The sequence below is a fragment of the Aquila chrysaetos genome, chromosome 17 (assembly GCF_900496995.4).
Source record: "Aquila chrysaetos chrysaetos chromosome 17, bAquChr1.4, whole genome shotgun sequence".
Taxonomy (NCBI): domain Eukaryota; kingdom Metazoa; phylum Chordata; class Aves; order Accipitriformes; family Accipitridae; genus Aquila; species Aquila chrysaetos.
Window position 1 is genome coordinate 6414750 of NC_044020.1, and position 16783 is coordinate 6431532.

Genomic DNA, 16783 nt, shown 5'->3' on the forward strand with positions numbered 1-16783 from the left:
CAAGGGCTTACCGCAGCGTCACGGACGATGTGGAATTTGAGGTACTGCACCAGTTTGTCTGTGTTGGTCTTCTTGAAGAGAAAGTCCATCTGCTCCTGCGGTAGCCCACGGATAGCTGCGTCTGTGGGCCAGAAGAGCGTGACGGGTTTGTGGATAGGATCGTTGATCAGCCCAAGCAGGTTGTTTTTCTGCAACGTACCAAAAATTGGGGTGGAGGATTAGTGGTCCATCTAAAATGATGTTGACCCTATGGGGTGAATGTCTGGTGTAACTGGATGCAGTGGCCTGTGGTCTGCCTGGTCACCAGCCTGCAAACACCATGACTTTAAAGAAAACAGATGCCTGAGTTGAGCTGCCCAAGTTGAGTTACACGACCAAATTCTCAGAATTGCTCCATCACCCAGGGCTGCCCACCGAAAACCAGGCTGACGGCCCAACTTTGGGCTCGGAAAATCTTAATTGAGTCAAATCTTGGCTGTGTAATTTGGTATATGGTAGGACAGAGCTGAGTGGGGAGGGGAAAGGTGGCTGTGGGTCTGCCTGACGTCCCCCCCACCTCTGTGGGAGAGGGACCACATGGTGACCAGGGTTGTGTGCTGTGTTGTGAGCCCTTTGGCTCCACTGAACACCATCCTGCCAGTGACGCCACGTGCCGTGTCTGTGCTCTTGTATTTAAGAGATGTGTTTAAAACCTTTGTCCAATTGCTGCTGTGCCTTGTGTCCTTACCTCTAGCAAACTGCTGAACAGGATGTATCCATGTTTGGCTGCAACCATTTTAAGGCTTTCCTATGAAGAAAGGCATATTCAGTAACTTATCTAATAAATATGTTATATGGGTATTTAAAAAGCAGATATTGGCTTGCTTTACCCTGTAAGTCACTTTTTGTTATGAAATCAATGCAACTGTAAAAACCCTGTGCAGAAGTCCTCTTATACTGTTCTTGGTATAACTGTAATTCCTGAATGAATTTTAAATATAACATTTAACTTATTCAGCAGTGTCAAATGATGTTTGTACAAGGTCTTTTCAGTATCACTGGGGTTTTCTTGTGACTTACATGATCTACGTATCTAACAGTAACTGTGGAAAAGCCCCTGGGTTGAGAATGGCAATGAGCTGCACATACCTTCTTAAGGGGGAAATCCTGCATATGTGATGGGACCAGAATTTGGTTTATGACATGGATCACGCCATTTGTGCCAACAGCATCACGGAGTATAATTTCAGCTTTGTTGTTCAAAACCAGTGAGTTCTGGAAAGGCAACAAAAACACATTTTCTGTGGAGCCTTGTGGGTGGGTGAGGCTGATGCCAAATTTCTTTGATATGGTGAGCCCAGACCATCCTTTCTTTGCAGCAAACAGTAGCTTCAGTTTTAATAAATTGCCCTTGGCTTTTTCAAACTCTCATCATGCTCGTAAAGCCAGAGTCTGAGGATAAAATAACTGGTGTCAAAGCAAGGGTTGTACAACTCCACTCTTAGCATAGCAGATAAGTGCTGAACACTTCAGCTGAATGGGCAACCTTCTTTTAATGCTATTTATTTATCTTTGTGCATCAGAGGAGGAAAGGGAACCATTCGGGTTTTTAAAAAAAAGCTGAATGAAAGCAGACTGTTTTATTATTCCATGTCCTGCCTCTTCATTCTCTGTTACCTGAGAGTAGCTGATGTGTATCGGGTCCCCATGGAGAGAGGTGACGTTGGTGACTGTTGTCAGGTCGCTGTACAACAGACTGGCGCAACCCACCATATGGTACCGGAGGACTTGAGCCATCACTCCTTTGGCGACCCAGTCCTTGACCTGCAGCAAAAAGTGGAGGAGTTGAGAAGCAGTTGAGCAAGGCACCTGAATCCAAAAACTCACGGCCAGCCCCCCAAAAACTTCTGGCCTTCTTACTTACTCGTGGGTCACTGTTTAGCACGTCTGTGCGAGGTACAAACAGGGTGAAAGGGCCAGGGCCTGCAACATCTCTGATAGACAAGGCCTGCCAAATTGAAGAAGACAAAGCAGTAATGAGTCGTTAGCGCACACGACATCACGCAGCGATGGGGACAGCCCTGCTCGGTGGGAAGTGGTGCCCGCAGCCCTGCCGCTGTTGCACGTCGGGTTCCCTTCCCCGCAACGCAAGGGTGAGAGAAGCTCTGGGATGGTGCGGACTTTCCTTCCCAGCCCTGTCTGTCACCACTGCCCACGGGTATCCAATGGAAGACTGCGGCTTATCGCCACGTCTCCGTTTCCTCTGCAATAATGAACAGAAGAGGGAAAGCTCTCAACACCAAGCGTAGGGAGGGTGGAGGAGGGCGATCTCCTCCTGGTCAAGGGAAGATGAATAAACCCTTTCATCTGGATATAGTCAGGAGTGGATATATGCATGTGTTTGTACACGCATTTAGGTGATGCGTGGTTGCTTGTACCTAGGAGTAGATTAATTACTGGTAGAGGGACAAATGGACCTGGGGTATCGCTGGCACTTTGCAATGACCACTGACAAACTAAAATAGGAAGAGAGCTCTGCTAAAGTGGGAGGAAGCAATTAGTTTACCGTGGTAGCGCAAGTGAAACTAGAATAGGAGTCTCTGGACTAGCAGGCCAGTGTATGGGTTTGTGCTGCCCTGAGGCTCAGGGTAAATGCAGAATTACTACTGCCGGTCTCCAAAAAGCAGTGAGAACTGGCGGTGTGTATTGACTGTCTAGCAACACACGGCAGCGTCCTGTGACATATCCAAGAGGCAACTGAAAACAGCATCGCAGTTTGGAAACGCAGCAGGGCTGGGAGAGGAGTGGCATTTGCTCCCATCAGAATTCATGAGAGATGTGCTGGAAGATCTCGGACTGGGTGAAAGCTTCAGTTTTATGCCTGGTCTGGAGGCCCTACTTTTCCCTGGAATCTTAGTCTTTGTTATTAATTCTCTAGAGGTTTTCATGACAGTTAATAGTTTAAACTAGAGTATCTCTGGTATTACTGGCTGGTGATCCAAATCCACTTCCAATTAAGTTGAAGGATGCCTGGTCCCTGCCCCCTCCTTGAGGCAAAAAAAAAAAGAAAAAAAAAAAAAGTAAGTACTTTACTTTTTCTTACCTCTAAGTGGAAATAAAACCTAGATGTGTTGGAGTCCCTGAGAAGTTCCTGTAACCAAGAACAAGACTTTGTAAAAGTGCTACAAACATGGGGCAACATCTGTGGAGTATAAACAAATGCAGCACTTGCAAAACAAAGAGGACTTCTGGCTTGGAATAGATGCTGCCCATCTGCATTGCTCCTGTTCTTGTCTTACATTGCTTTATCAAAAAACAGGCTTCTTTGACACCTAAAAATACTAGTATTAACTCCCTAGTACTGCAGTCATAATGACTGTCCATTAGTTGTAGTTTTTGTGGGGTATTTTGTTTGGTGGTTTTGGTTTTTTTTTTTTTTTTTTTTTTTTTTTGTTTAAGGCAGGTAAGATTATCTTGCAGTGTCCTGTTCCTATTCCTGGTTTCTTGGATTGGGATTCTTTCCAATTCTGCAGTAGACCTACCAATTTGTTCAAGGAAAAAATTGGCATATTTCAAGAGACAACCACTGTATTAAATAACTATCTGAAGAAAAATAAGGGACAGCAAACACATGCAGCACTTTACCTGGAAGATATTGCCTCGGCACTTAAATCCATCCCCAATGTAGTTACGTTTGCAGGTGCAGGTCCTTTCAGTCAGCTCGGTGTCATTACAGGTGGCAAATTCACTGCAGCCTCCGTTATTCTTGTAAGATCAAAATTTAAAATATTCAATTCCTTCACTGCCAGGTGTGCAGGACAATTCTAGTTCACCACTTTTTTTCCCTGATGTATATAGCTTAGAAAGACTTAATCCCGACAGCTTTTTGAAACAAGATCTTACTGGAACTTCTGGCAGTATATACTTTCTTGCAAACAATAAAGAGCATTTAAGGTTCATAAGAAATAACTCATTTTATGCAGAGGATGTAGTTTTGATTACCTCCTTATATCTTCAGTTCACGGTGTTATAAGGATCCAAAAGATTTCCAGGCAGGTTTCATTCCGGACCTTGGGGATGAGTCTTAGCCGCTCTGCTGAGGCAGCATTGACTTACACTGAAGGGAACTATAGCTGTAAATCACTTTTATGGTGCTAGGAACCTGGATTTTGGGAGGAGCATTAGCGCAGGGCTGCCTGTTGACCCACCACGCGTGCTCTCCTCTAAAACATCTCCCGTCTCCCCAAGGCTCGGAGCAGCACCGATGCGCCTCGCCCGGCCGCCTGCCCCCGGGAAGCTCCCTGTGCCGAGGGGAGACGTTCCTCATCCCGGAGCAGCGTGCCGGCGTTCAGGGCTCGGAATGGTCGCAAGTGGGAGCTCCCCAGCTAGCGCCTCGCTTTAAAAATAAGTTTCTATCCTGGATTTGAGAGCAAATCGGGGAAAAATGGAGAATCCATCTTGTTTTCTTTCCTTGTGCTTGTTTCGTTAGTGTCCTTTCTGTTGCCGGTCATCTCGGGGATCCTTTCCCACGAGTGGGAGCAGAAGCTCCTTTGGGAGCTGCCAGTGGGGCCTGATTTGACAGGTCATAGTGAGTAGAGGGTCTGGGTGCTTTTGCTATTTATTTGGCTAGCTTTAGGCGGACTGTTGGCAATCCTGGGTTTATCGTAGCTTTGCATGAAGCTTTGCCACACAGAGGTTTGCCAAAGGGAAGCCAGATTAGCCTGGTTTGACAGTAACAGTTTTCAAGACTATCTTTCTTTTTTTTTTATATATATATATATATATAAAAAAATATATATAATCAGCCAATTGGAAGCAAAGTTGCTGGAACAAGGCATAGGAAAAGGCAAAAGCATACAAAATCATAGGAAGCAGTAGTTCAGAACTTTGAGCTTTCCTCCCTTCAGCTTCTGTTTTTGCCCTTGCTCTTTCATCTCTGCAGCCTTTCAAGGTTAGAGAAGCTCTGCTGACAGGCCGGGCCCAGAGGGTGAGAGTTATTGTCACTGCGCTCGGAGCACAAAGGATTAATGTGCACGGGAGAGTGGATATGTCCCTGGTGCAGCTTGCCAAGAAGCAGAGTGATGTGGCTGGTGCAGAGAGCCATGTCGCTTGCAAATATGTGACTTGCAGTATGGGAGTTAGCTCGTGTGAAACGAATGTGGCTGATTCTCAGCCTGCAGTGATAAGTGACAAAACGAGGAATGCGGTGGGAAGCCCTGTGCTGTGTGGTGTGGAGGGAAAGAAGGGAAATTGTTGGTGTGGAGAATGCTTTTTTTTTTTTTTTTTTTTCTTTTTAGCCTTGCCATCAGCAGAGGCTTCCATTCTCCCCTCCTCTGTTTCACTATTCCCTAAGCCGCCTCTGCGGCAGCTTGCGGCGTTGCTATCCTGCGCTGCGCATCCGCGGGGATGCGTTTGGGATGCAGCCTGCGCTCGGCCGTAGGGGCTGCGCTCTTTGACTTGCCCCATGGGAGCTCTGCCCTTGGTGAGCCCGCAGGCTGGGACCTCCGCTGGGAACGTCTGCTCCGGAGAGCCCAGGCCCTGGAGCACCTCTTCGCCCCAACGTGGATTTCACTGGTTATCACCCAGCAACGTGAGGACTAGTTACTCTGATTAGGCTAAGAAAAATTTCAGACTGAGAAGGGGATGTGTGTGCTGACACGTGATAATTTCTCATGTTCAGGCTGCACAGATACGGTCCCAAACCGCACCAGAGGACTTAATGACAGGAAAATATTAAAAATAGGTGTTTTCATCTACCGTAGACTGTTCTATTTGGTTCTCAATCACTTGTCTCCCAGAACACCTAGAACTGGCCCCTGAGCATCCACAACCTGAACTGTAGATTTATTTTTTTTTTTTTTGGTCATTACAGGTACCGTGTAGTAGATCACACTTCTCTCTTATCATTTGAACCAAGCTATTTAATTGTCTTGCCTAGAAACTGCATTTTTTTTTAATAGTAATTGAAATGTTGGTAAGCCCTCTGTGTCCCAAACACAAATTCAGATAGTGTTTTTTTATATGAACTCTAGCAATGACAGAAAATTTGCTGAGAAGACATGACTTATGTTTTACCACTACAGACTAGGGGCTGTTTCCCTAGATCTGATTTGAAGTGTGTGGTGTTTTTTTTTTTGTTTGGTTTTGTTTTTTTTTTTCTGTGTTTTTTTTTTTTTTTTTTTTTTAAAGACTTAGTGATGAGTCCAGGCCCTCACTTGTGTTATGTCCAGGCTGTGGTCCAGGAAGAGCCCTTACTGCACACTTAGTTTCTAAAATAGCGACAGCACTAACGCATGTACTGAACCAAGCACATTTAAAAATTAGCTAAGTTAACGTAAGTTGATTCTGGGCATACCTGCCTTAGTTTTGAATGCATACAAAATCCAGAAGTGTAATGATTATAACAAGACCTTAAATACTGTCTTTAAATGGATACTTACTTGTGAACACAGACTGATATATGTGCATCTTTTACCATCTCCAGAGTACCCCTTCAAGCAATTACATGCTGCCTACAAAGCAAAACCAGAAAATGTATATACATGGAAAGATATTTGATTTTTTTCATCACACTTATATTTAATTTACTTTTTTGCCAGATTATTTCATAGTGATATGGTGTGGGATTTATTAAACTAAAAATACATCATCTCTCCTGCAACAGTTTCTTAGCCAGCATGAGCAACCATGGACTGAGATTGAGGAATAACAATTTCCAAGAGGCTCAATCTGCCCTTTCCCTGCCTATTCATCTCTCCTCTGCTGTCCTGGTCATTTGAAATGACCCCTTTGACATCTGTGCTTGCTTGTCTTGCTGGCAAAACAGGCTAACCCCCTAATTTGTTTCCCTCATTTTGTTTGCATAGATTGGTATTCCCCTCTCTTCTCTTCCCTTCCCCTATTTTTTTTTTTTAAGTGATGAAACAGATCTTCAAAACAAACTTGGAATTGTGTCCTGATGTTACTGGCAGCTTCCCATGCAGCGGTAACACATTTGACATGTCACGATTACTCTGGTTTGCACTTGCAGTTATCACAAAGTTGAAAAATTAACATGGTTGCAAAGAAATTACTTGTCTTCCTCTCCAATTTGCTGCTTAATGGTTCTCAATTTAGAATGTAGGGGATTGAAAATTCAAGGAGATTTCTGCAGCAGAAATAAAACTGCAAGGCAGTGTAATAGCAGTGTTTTATGTACTTGGGTGACTGAAAGCCCTACAGAAAGCAGACGCATTTCTGTCCTTTAAGTTTGGCTCTACAGCGCTGGGATTTTGTTGTGGTTATTATTTCTCTGATGTTAACTCTATTCCCATGGGTAAGGAAGTAGAAATAATCGTGTTGTAGGTACTACTTCTATCCCCAGTGAGGGCGTATGGAAGAAAATAGCCATCAGCTGTCTTGTCTGGAGGGATGGGGAAGGAGTTAAGTGGCGCTCTGCTCCCACCAGAAATGCACCGACTTGCAAATGAGTCAAGGCAAAGAGTTAATTGATCGGTATTGGTACAAAGGGCTGACTGGGTTATTGCCCCTCCTGTCCCTGGACAACTGGAAGGCAAGAGGTGGCCTCTCATTCCTGGTCGCCGTTTCCTGCGTTGCTCCTGAAGAAATACTGTTGTGCAGCGCTTGCAGGAGGATTACAGTCCTGCCAATAGCCAATGTGAAAGTATAGAGGCATAATAAGAAGTGCTGCAATCAGGGTGTTCAGCTTCTGAAACTGTTCTAAAAATAGAAATGCTAATCTGTGTCACTTGATTGCCTGCGCCAATTTGTTTCTTCTTTCCCCCTTTGTCCTTTTATACTTTTTCTTTGGAGAGTATGTGGTACTTCTGCATGGGAGATGCAGAACAGCGGAGGAGTGAGTGGGTGCCAGTATGCTGTAACTCCTACATGAGAACTATGATTCAGGCCACTTTGTTTCCTTGTGAATACGTTTGAGCTATGCTGGGAGAAGGGCTAGTCTGAAATGGAATTTTTCCATGGACAGTTTCTGTAACAGTGAAAGAAATGTTATCTGGCAATACTTTCAAACTGACAGGTTTTCACATCAAAACCTCCCAAAGGAGAAAAACAACTGCTTGAAACAGCAAAACAGTGCTTTCCTCTGCAGTTTTAGATTTGTTTTACTGAGATTAATTTTTTTCATGTTTGTCCACACTCCCCCTCAAATAGCTTTTTGAGGGAAGCATATACTCCTCAGAATTTTTGTTATGAAATCCACTTTTCCATTTAAAAACAAAGGTGAGATGGGGATATCTTCCTTTACCCACTGTAAACAGTTGGCCAGTCTTATTTACCTGCACTGACAAAGTACTCACTTGGTTGGGTCCAGTCTGTGTGCACTCTGCATTTCTATCGCATCCACCGTTGTTCTCCAGGCAAGGGTTGATTTCTTTATAAAAGAGAAACAGTATAATGGGGGGGGGGGGGGGGGAAGTGACTTCTGAAAACCCAGGAAGGGAGAATTTTAAGTAGAGCTTACTAGGAATGCAGATTTATGACAACTGTGAATCAATGAAACTCATTCCCTTAGCTACTTAATACCTCAGTCTAGGTCTTGCAGTTGTCTTGGTGAAGGCTAATACCCTGCTGCCAACGTTTCTAAAACCGTACCTGGGCGAGGTATGGTACAACAGTGCCTAAAAGTCTTTAAGATGGCAGTGGTCAGAGGAGCATGAGTGTATCAAGCTGCTGAAGGTGGGTTGATCTCTGTTGAGAGGCAGATCTTTATTATTAAGCTTTGGTGTCACACCACACCGCTGTAGTTGCATGGTTTGCCAAGTAGTATCAACCATGTGGCAGGTAGAGATGCCTTTGGCATCAGGGTCTATGGTATCAGGAAACTGCATTTTGGGTCATAGTGGAAGAAGGATCTTCCATCTACAGGAAAACTCACTCCTGTAGTTTTCCTCCGTGTGATATACAAGACATTGCAAATGCTTACCGATGCAGACTATTCCATCCCCGGTGTACCCAGCGTTGCAGACGCACGCTCTATTGCCAGGCGTTGTTCTTCTGCACTCTGCCTTGGCAGAGCAGCCACCGTTGCTGGTCTTGCAAGCGTCGATAGCTGAACAGTGACAACAACCCAGATTAAACTGATGTGCTTAAATGGCTTTTTGCTTTTTCAGGTTAAGCTGTCTCTACGTTTTAAAGGGATTTGCTAACATTTTCTGAACGCAGAATCTTTCTGATTTAAGAGGCCATAGACTTCATTAGTACCAAATATTTATTACATCTTATTGATTACAAGAGGGAAAGCTGAGAAGATGCCTCTAGCCTGGAAGGTAAGGATTCATCAAGGACTGACTTTCTGTAACTTTCAGTTTTCCAATTCTGCCTATTCCAACCGAGCACCGAAAAGGCACCTTCACGTTCTCTGGATTAAAAGACCATTTGAAGCTTTCCCTTAGCTTGCCTCTTTCTGCACACAGATCATACGCCTTCTCTTGCAGGATGCCCAGAGTGTAATACCACCCAGTCCTCCTGTGACAAAAAGTCCTGGTTGTTACTCAGATGGATACTCCTGCTGTTTCTCCAACTTTGGATGAGTCAGAGGCTTGCAAATTGAGTTTGCTCGGGTTACCCTGAGAGGAGGGAGGGAGCCTTTTCTGATCTTCAGTGTGAATCAAATCAGCCCAAACATTGCTTTAATTTTTGCCTCAAATGACCCCAAATTGCTGTTTCAGCAGCTGTAACAGCCAGACTGGGGAGATGACTTGTCCTGTGACTGGTTTTGCCCTGGAATCCTGTACAGGGGAATAAGGGAGAGTGCAGAGCCACTGTGTGTGAGCTGTGTCACCCTGCTTTTCCTGCACATGGGGAATTTCCCATCAGTAGATTAAAACGGATTTAGTTGATTTGTGCCAGAAGAGAAAATGAAAGCAGCTGGAGTAGGAGTGCTAAAATCTTGGATTAGGACCCTGCTAGCCATTGTGGGTAGACAAATATGCTTCTGTTCCCAAAAGCATTAGTATTTTAATTGGTTAAGGATTAAGTAAAACAACTGTAAAATTAATTACAATCACTGTAGCTGGAAGCAGTCTATTTCGTAAGTCTGGATATCCCAGACTCTTGGAGGGATGCCTAGGATAAGCTGCTATTGTCCCTTTCTCAGGATCTCTCAGAACTCTCTGGTCTAACGAAGTTGATTTTACCACCCTAGAAATCCGTGCAAGTTCAGAAAGCTGAGGAAATGGTAGGACTATACAGCTTCCAATAGCTGGAAGTGCTATTGTACCCTGAATTGGCCTCTCTTTGCTGGGCTTTGTTGGGAAAAGGAGTAAAAGTCATAATCCGAGTTTCATTACTCTGCAAACAATGGGGCTGGGTTGTGCACGGCGTGTTCCCTTTTCTCTGGTCTCCCTTAGCACGGTGCCTTGCAACTTGGAGATTTTGAGCCCTTTGTCTGATACGAACCTGCACCTGTTGGGCTCTTGCTTGTTTTGAGGAAACTGGCGGCAATCCCTGTTTTTTAACTGGTGCGTAGGGAAGTGCTCATCTCTCACCAGCTCCACTGTGACCACAGAGTGCTTCAAGCATGTTTTGTTTTGTTTTGTTTGTTTTTTTTCCAAAAGGGAAAAAACAAAGTCCACTTGCCTGTGCAGAACGTCCCGTTCCCCTCAAACCCAGCTGCACACTTGCAATAGGCAGTGCCGTTTGATAGGAGAAGGCAGCTAAAGAAGTAAAAGGAGGGAGATGACATAAAAAAAAAAAAAAAAAAAAAAAGTAGTCAGGCCTTCTGTACAGCCCTTGTTTTTGTCCATTGTTCTGAAGGTATGATGCATAGAAATAACAAGGCGTTTAACCATCTAGTGTGATGTAGTTACAACCATAAAAATGAACCTAGTTGGACCAAGCTTTCCAAATGCATTTTGGATGTATTATTTTAAGTATTAAAAATGCACGCTTTGGTCATCAAGTGTCCTATTTTCTCGTGCAGAACTCCAGAAGTTTCATGCCTGCTCACCCCAAAACTGTGCCAAAATGTTTGGGTGCACACAATTTATTGAGGGATGCAGCAGAACAGATGCCTGGGATGGGAGCCAGGTGTCCGAGTCCTCTGGGTTCAAGTTTGCCCTTCTGTATGCAAGTGTGGGTTTACTGCCCCGTGAGCTCTGTATAATACAGGGATTGCTCCCTGATGTCACCCAGGGACAACGTCACAACACAGCCAGCATGATCCCGTCCTTTCCTGCCATGCCGGCGCCTGTCCTTACACCTACAGGGGTACGGCAGTGGATGGATAAGGCTTAGGGGAAGAACAGTCATCTTCTCCTTTCTGAAACACAGTCTTGATGCCAGCATGTGTGGGATCCCCCTGCGCAAATTCAAGAGTGGAGTTTTGCCAAAAAGCCTGGTAAAATCACTGCTGTGAACTGCAGTTCACAAACACGTGGGGGAGAGAATGATCTACATCTGGGGAAAAAGGGGGTTTGCCCTTCTGGTTTCTCTGTTCCTATGGAAGAGCTGTGGCTGAAAATGAGGAGTCTTTCCAGCCACCTTGCCTTGTTTTTTTAAATCTCTTGGGTAATGTAAATCTTGCTGTCTGGTCAACGATGGTGGGTGGGTGCACTTCAGTAAATGGCTCAATGGGGGTGACTTGCTCCTTTGAAAACTAGTTAGTGTCCCAGTATTGGTGCTGGACAGCTGAGAGCTTATTTTTTTTTGTTTTATATTTTGATGCAAAGAGGAGAGCTGTTTCTTGCCAAATGCAGCTCTCTGAAGTCCCTAGTGCCGATGGCATTTCTGAATTATGTGTGTCGTGGTAGATGGGCCAAATAGGTGGAGCAGATAAAGCCCACCTCAGAAACCAACCTCTGTGATCAGTCTTGCCCTGGCCTCCTGTTTTCTTTAGTGCTGCAGGCTCCATTTCTTTGTATACTACATAGTAGGATGTCTCACTTTTTTTTTTTTTCTTCTCCCCCTGGCTCCCCCCCCCCCATCCCATTTGTTTCCCCCTTTAACATGCACTTTTTGAACTTTTTGACCTCTTCACCAAATATGTTACATTAACATTGCTTTTTATCTCTGTGGTGGAAAACATGAGCGTTATCCATGCTGCTGAGAAGTCTTCATAAAGAGCAAGGTGGCCTATGCTTTTTGCCTCGCAAGAGATCCCCTTTTTCTCCCCCTCTCCTCCACATAAGTGGATTTCATACGTACTTAGCACTGGTATGGCATGAGGCGTTACAAGCGTCGTCTTTGATTTCTGCAATAGGAAGAAAAAAAAAAAAGAAACTGGCATTAGAAACTTTGGGGTCAACATCCTTCTAGTTTCCCAGTCTTTTGTTCCCACCATGCAGAGCTGGAGTCTGAGTTGTGCACCAGGCAATCCTGCTCTTAGTCTGTGTAGAGACTCCATCTGTAGAGATCAGTGGGTACCACTGAAATTCAGTTGTGAAGAAGAGGCATGTCAGTCTATCACCAGGAAAACATTTCACCTGTTGTCATGTGTCTGTATTTAGTTCGGTGAGTTTTGCACTTTTTTAGCTTAATTATATAAGTGTAGGTTTTCTAAAGGAACTGAAATTTGCTCAGATAGAGCAACTATAGCAACTCTAACTATTATGTTCATTTCACTACTATTTTTGCCCTGAGCAAATTTAAAAACTGATATTGAATGTTATTATTAATGTGCTTGTACCATTTTTTATTTTATAATATTATACATGGAGTTCTGAAATAGTTATTTAATACATTTAAATTATGTCTAACTAAAATATAATTTTATTGGATATAGGAGCTGTATTAAACCAACACAAAATGATTTATTTGCTAATGAATTTTTATTGTATTAGCAAGAACAAAATTTAATATCCAGAGTTGTATAGCTAAATCAACTTAGTGAAGCACCTGAGAGGCTTTTGATCCAAGGATCAAAATGCGCTAGGTAACTCTGCTCTGCAAAATATATAGCCTTAACAAATGGAATATTCTTTTGGGACAGATACAGGATGACACAAGTAGAGAATTAGCTAAGTAAGGCATTTAAGTCTCATGAGCGGTATCTCAGCTGGCTTTCTGTTAATACGGTGATTAATTGCCGTAGCACAGGAGTGTCACCTGTATTTCACTGCATGTGGGAAGCTGCTGGATATCTGCTAGTGCACTGGGGTCTGACCACTGCTGTAGTTCCGGCATTTCCCGAAACGCTCGCTTCTTGCCGCAGAAAGAAGAGGGGACACTTACCGGTCTCGCACGTCACCCCTCTCCAGCCAACGTCGCATTCGCAGGAGCCGTCCCCGTCGATCCCGCTGCTGCATTTCCCATGGAGGCAAGCGCACGCTGCGGGGAGAGAGGGAGCAAACCCCGGGCAGGGTAGCAGCGCGTGCGGCGAGGGGAGGGAAGGGCAGGAGGGATGGCCCGGACAGCTTCTGCTGACGGCACCTTCTGCTCTAGGCTATTTCAAGAAACGCTTTGGCTTGTGCCTATTGGCTTCTACCTACAGCATAAATCTGAATTCAAGATATGCCTATCTTTCCTCTATTCCCAAATGCAGGGACTGGAACTGTATTTTAATGGGAAAGCATTGGTGAAAAAGCAGTGCTAAAGAGGATTATTCTCCCTGGATGCTGTTCTAAGGCCGTAGTGTGCCAGAGTAGGAGGCACCGTCTCCAAACAGGGGAGTAGAGAGAAAATACCATAACGGGGAAAGAAAAGGGGTTAATGCTGTTTTTAAGACTGGCCTATTACCCTGAGAGCGAAGTACCTTTCCAGGATCTAGAACGGACACGGTTAGAAGATCCGAGGGGCAGGTTTTGACATCTGACAGGACTAGCGAAGGTGCCTGCGTGGTTCGGGGGTGCTCAGTACCTTGATCGCAGTTGCGGCCGTATCTGCCTTCGACGCAGCTTTCGCAGGCTGTACCGACAAACCCCTCTCCGCACTCGCAGGCGCCGGTGCCGTTGATGCCGTCCAGGCAGACGCCGTTTCCGAAGCAGGCGTTCCCCGCTTTTCCCGGGCAGCGCTGGCACTGCTGCCCGAAGAAACCTGCGCAGCACTCCCTGGTCTGGAAACCAAGAAATGCCAGGCTGAGGGTCAAGCCCAGGGTAGCAAGCATGGCAGCAAGCACGTGGCTGCCGGGTATTGTCTCTTGGGATGGCCGCCGGTGGGAGGCGAACTGTAGATCTGGATTTTTAGCAGCGGTTCAGCTCTGCTGGTCTCTGGCCACGCTCCTTACTGTGCCGGGGCTCAGGCATGTGTGGGGTTACCCTTCCAAAACCTGTGCTCCCTCGGCACCGCATCAGCTCCCAGCCCTTCCTCTGCTGCAGCCATCGGCAGCCTTTAACCTTCCAATCTCTGCTGCAGCCAGAATAAAAGGCCTATAAATATATCGTCAGGGACCGCCTTGAAGTGCTGCGTGTATTTAATGGGGATTATGAGGAGGGTGGGGGGGGTTCCTGGCTTTTACTCTGGCAGAAACGGTGTACTCACAATGATGGTTTTAGCACACTTTGGCTGGCACCCGATCTGGATGGTGTACGTTCTCATGTTGTTTTCTGAGAGGATGCAGTATTTCTTTTCCCCTGCCTGAACAAAAATTGGAGAAAGAGCGGCACTTCTGAGTAATATTGATCAGCTAGTTTCAAATGTTTTAAAAAAAAATGGGACATTAACTTTATGCGTGCTCTGCACTGACTCACACATTCACAATGAAAATGAAGGAAATACTTTTAGAAATAAAAATGCATTAGCTAAGTGATTTCTGCTAGTGAACATATGATCAATTTAACTCAGTGCCCTGTGGCATTTTAAAGATGTGTCTAATACTGCCTTTGCTCAGATTTGAACAGAATTTTTTTCTGAAGTTTGACAAACATTTATGTTTTTTTCTGACACGTTTCCTGTTCTTCCTAATACTTTTTGGAAAGCTGAAAGCCAAAGTTCTGCAAAACCAGCTGTTGAAATGTTATCTTCCAGGTCTGGACACAGTTGGGAAAGATTGCTTGCTGAAGAAGACTTGCTGCTCTCATTGTACACTTGTTAGAAGATTGAGATAAGCATCCTGCTGCTCATTGTCAAGGAAATGTTAATATTTTTGGGTTTTACTCACGAGCACTTCAGTTTGGCTTTGCCAGCCAATTACTTTAATGAGGCAGATGGGACTTAATCTGCTTTGGAATCCTGTTACTGACATAATTAATTAAAAAATAAAAGTATAAAGGAAAATACGCTTCTATAATCACAGCAGAGGGGCATTGCCAGAGAAATTTAGATGCCAAGAAACTCTAGGTCTTATCGTGGTTGACAGGGACCTGCTAAATGTCTGCAGTCTTCCTGTGTTGGACCTAAGCATCCAAAGTCTCTATAGTGTCCAAGTCTCCTTGTGACCATAACTCACAGCATATCGTTGGGCCCAGGTTGAGTTTGCCCTTCTGTACATCTCTGATTTGAAGGGCTAAAAGTTGCTTCTGTAACTCCTCCTGCAGCAAGCATACTCCAGACCATGCTCAGATCCCTCGATTTTGCATGGTAGAGGTAACCTTTGCAGTTAGAGGAGGCTTCACATGTCCCAGTGCATACTAGAAACTGGTCTTTCAGGATAAAATGACCTTTAAGCTGCTCTTGATTCTGTTCCCTTGCTCTCAGGGTGGATCAAGTCTATGGACTGCAAGTAATGTATGTAGTAGGCTGAAGTAACTACGATAACTTTTGTTGAAACTGAGGCAATTATATTGAAACCAGGATTGAATACATCTATGCTTAGTTTTGATTAAAGAAATAATTAGCATTAATGATAAAATACTTACTATTTCTTTTGTTCCTGGGGGACAGCTTGATGGCTGCGAACAAATTCTGCACTTTTCCTTAAGCAACACAAATGGGAGGTAGTTAGTAGACTGTATAGAGTTCCAGACAGGTTGTTTAATAGAAAATGCATAGTTTCCAGCTATATTTCTAAACCTAGCCATCGGGGTGCATAATCAGGATAATCCTTTTGGTAAAGGTGGTGAGGGTAGCTGGACTGCTCAGCAAGGAAGAACATCCCTACCAGTGGGTCTGTAGGGACACCCCATGGGAAGCCTTCTCCCAAGGGGAAGGAGAAGGAAAGCTCTTTCGGATATTTCCCTTTGCTCTTCTAAAGCAATGCTTCCCAAAGGCCTCCCCATCAAAAGCACAATAAAAGGCAAATCTTGAACTTGGACACAGTTTGCCTGTGGTGCACAGGCAGCTTGGAAATGGAAAACTCACTGTGTGTATGTCCTATGCTATATATATATATATGTGTGTGTGTGTGTGTGTGACTCATTTGCACATTTAAGGTCAGTTTCTGCAAAATGCTTAGATACGTGTTGTACCTAGTACACAATGTTTAATATTATTCTTGTATAGCTAACCATGCCCTTACTTTTAGCAGGGCTTAAAGGAATGTTTAAGTATGTTGCTGCATTTGAACGTAGCAGGGAAAATAATTTTCCATGGGAAAACAAAGGACCACGTGCAAAGAACCTGACTGAGCAAAGCTGGGCAAAAGACTTGAGTGAAATATACTCAAATATGGGACTGTATCCCAAGGAAAAGAATTAAGCTACAGAAGTTCATGCCTGTTAAATTTGCTTTAACTGAGGCACAAGTGTTACTTTGTCTTCCTTGACTAGTTTGTTGCATGCCCCATAAACAGGGACATAAGCTGCCTGTTTGCTGTCCTGTTTGACTCACTCGGGAGAAAAGGCAAAGGGAACATTTGTCTGGCAGTTTGAGGAAACCACATCTTATTCTTTAGAGGAATGTAAAACCAGTTGTATTTTGTATGTAAAAGGAACTAAACAGGGAGAATGCTTTACTTGGAGGGCAGGAGGAGTTC

The 16783-nt window shown here is 44.4% G+C and overlaps 1 protein-coding gene across 1 annotated transcript in view; it reads right to left on the reverse strand.

Annotated features, from left to right (window-relative positions):
- Positions 1-16783, reverse strand: part of STAB2 (stabilin 2) — an 88086-nt gene that overhangs the window by 20468 nt on the left and 50835 nt on the right. The window contains exons 36-51 of the mRNA XM_030040990.2: positions 15729-15785; positions 14413-14508; positions 13792-13987; positions 13168-13263; positions 12142-12187; positions 10576-10652; positions 8921-9046; positions 8295-8368; positions 6420-6491; positions 3625-3744; positions 3083-3130; positions 1904-1987; positions 1657-1803; positions 1129-1254; positions 728-787; positions 12-188 (exon numbers count right to left, since the gene is read on the reverse strand). Coding sequence (XP_029896850.1) covers positions 12-188; positions 728-787; positions 1129-1254; positions 1657-1803; positions 1904-1987; positions 3083-3130; positions 3625-3744; positions 6420-6491; positions 8295-8368; positions 8921-9046; positions 10576-10652; positions 12142-12187; positions 13168-13263; positions 13792-13987; positions 14413-14508; positions 15729-15785 — 1602 coding nt within the window. The remainder of the gene's footprint in view (positions 1-11; positions 189-727; positions 788-1128; positions 1255-1656; positions 1804-1903; positions 1988-3082; positions 3131-3624; positions 3745-6419; positions 6492-8294; positions 8369-8920; positions 9047-10575; positions 10653-12141; positions 12188-13167; positions 13264-13791; positions 13988-14412; positions 14509-15728; positions 15786-16783) is intronic.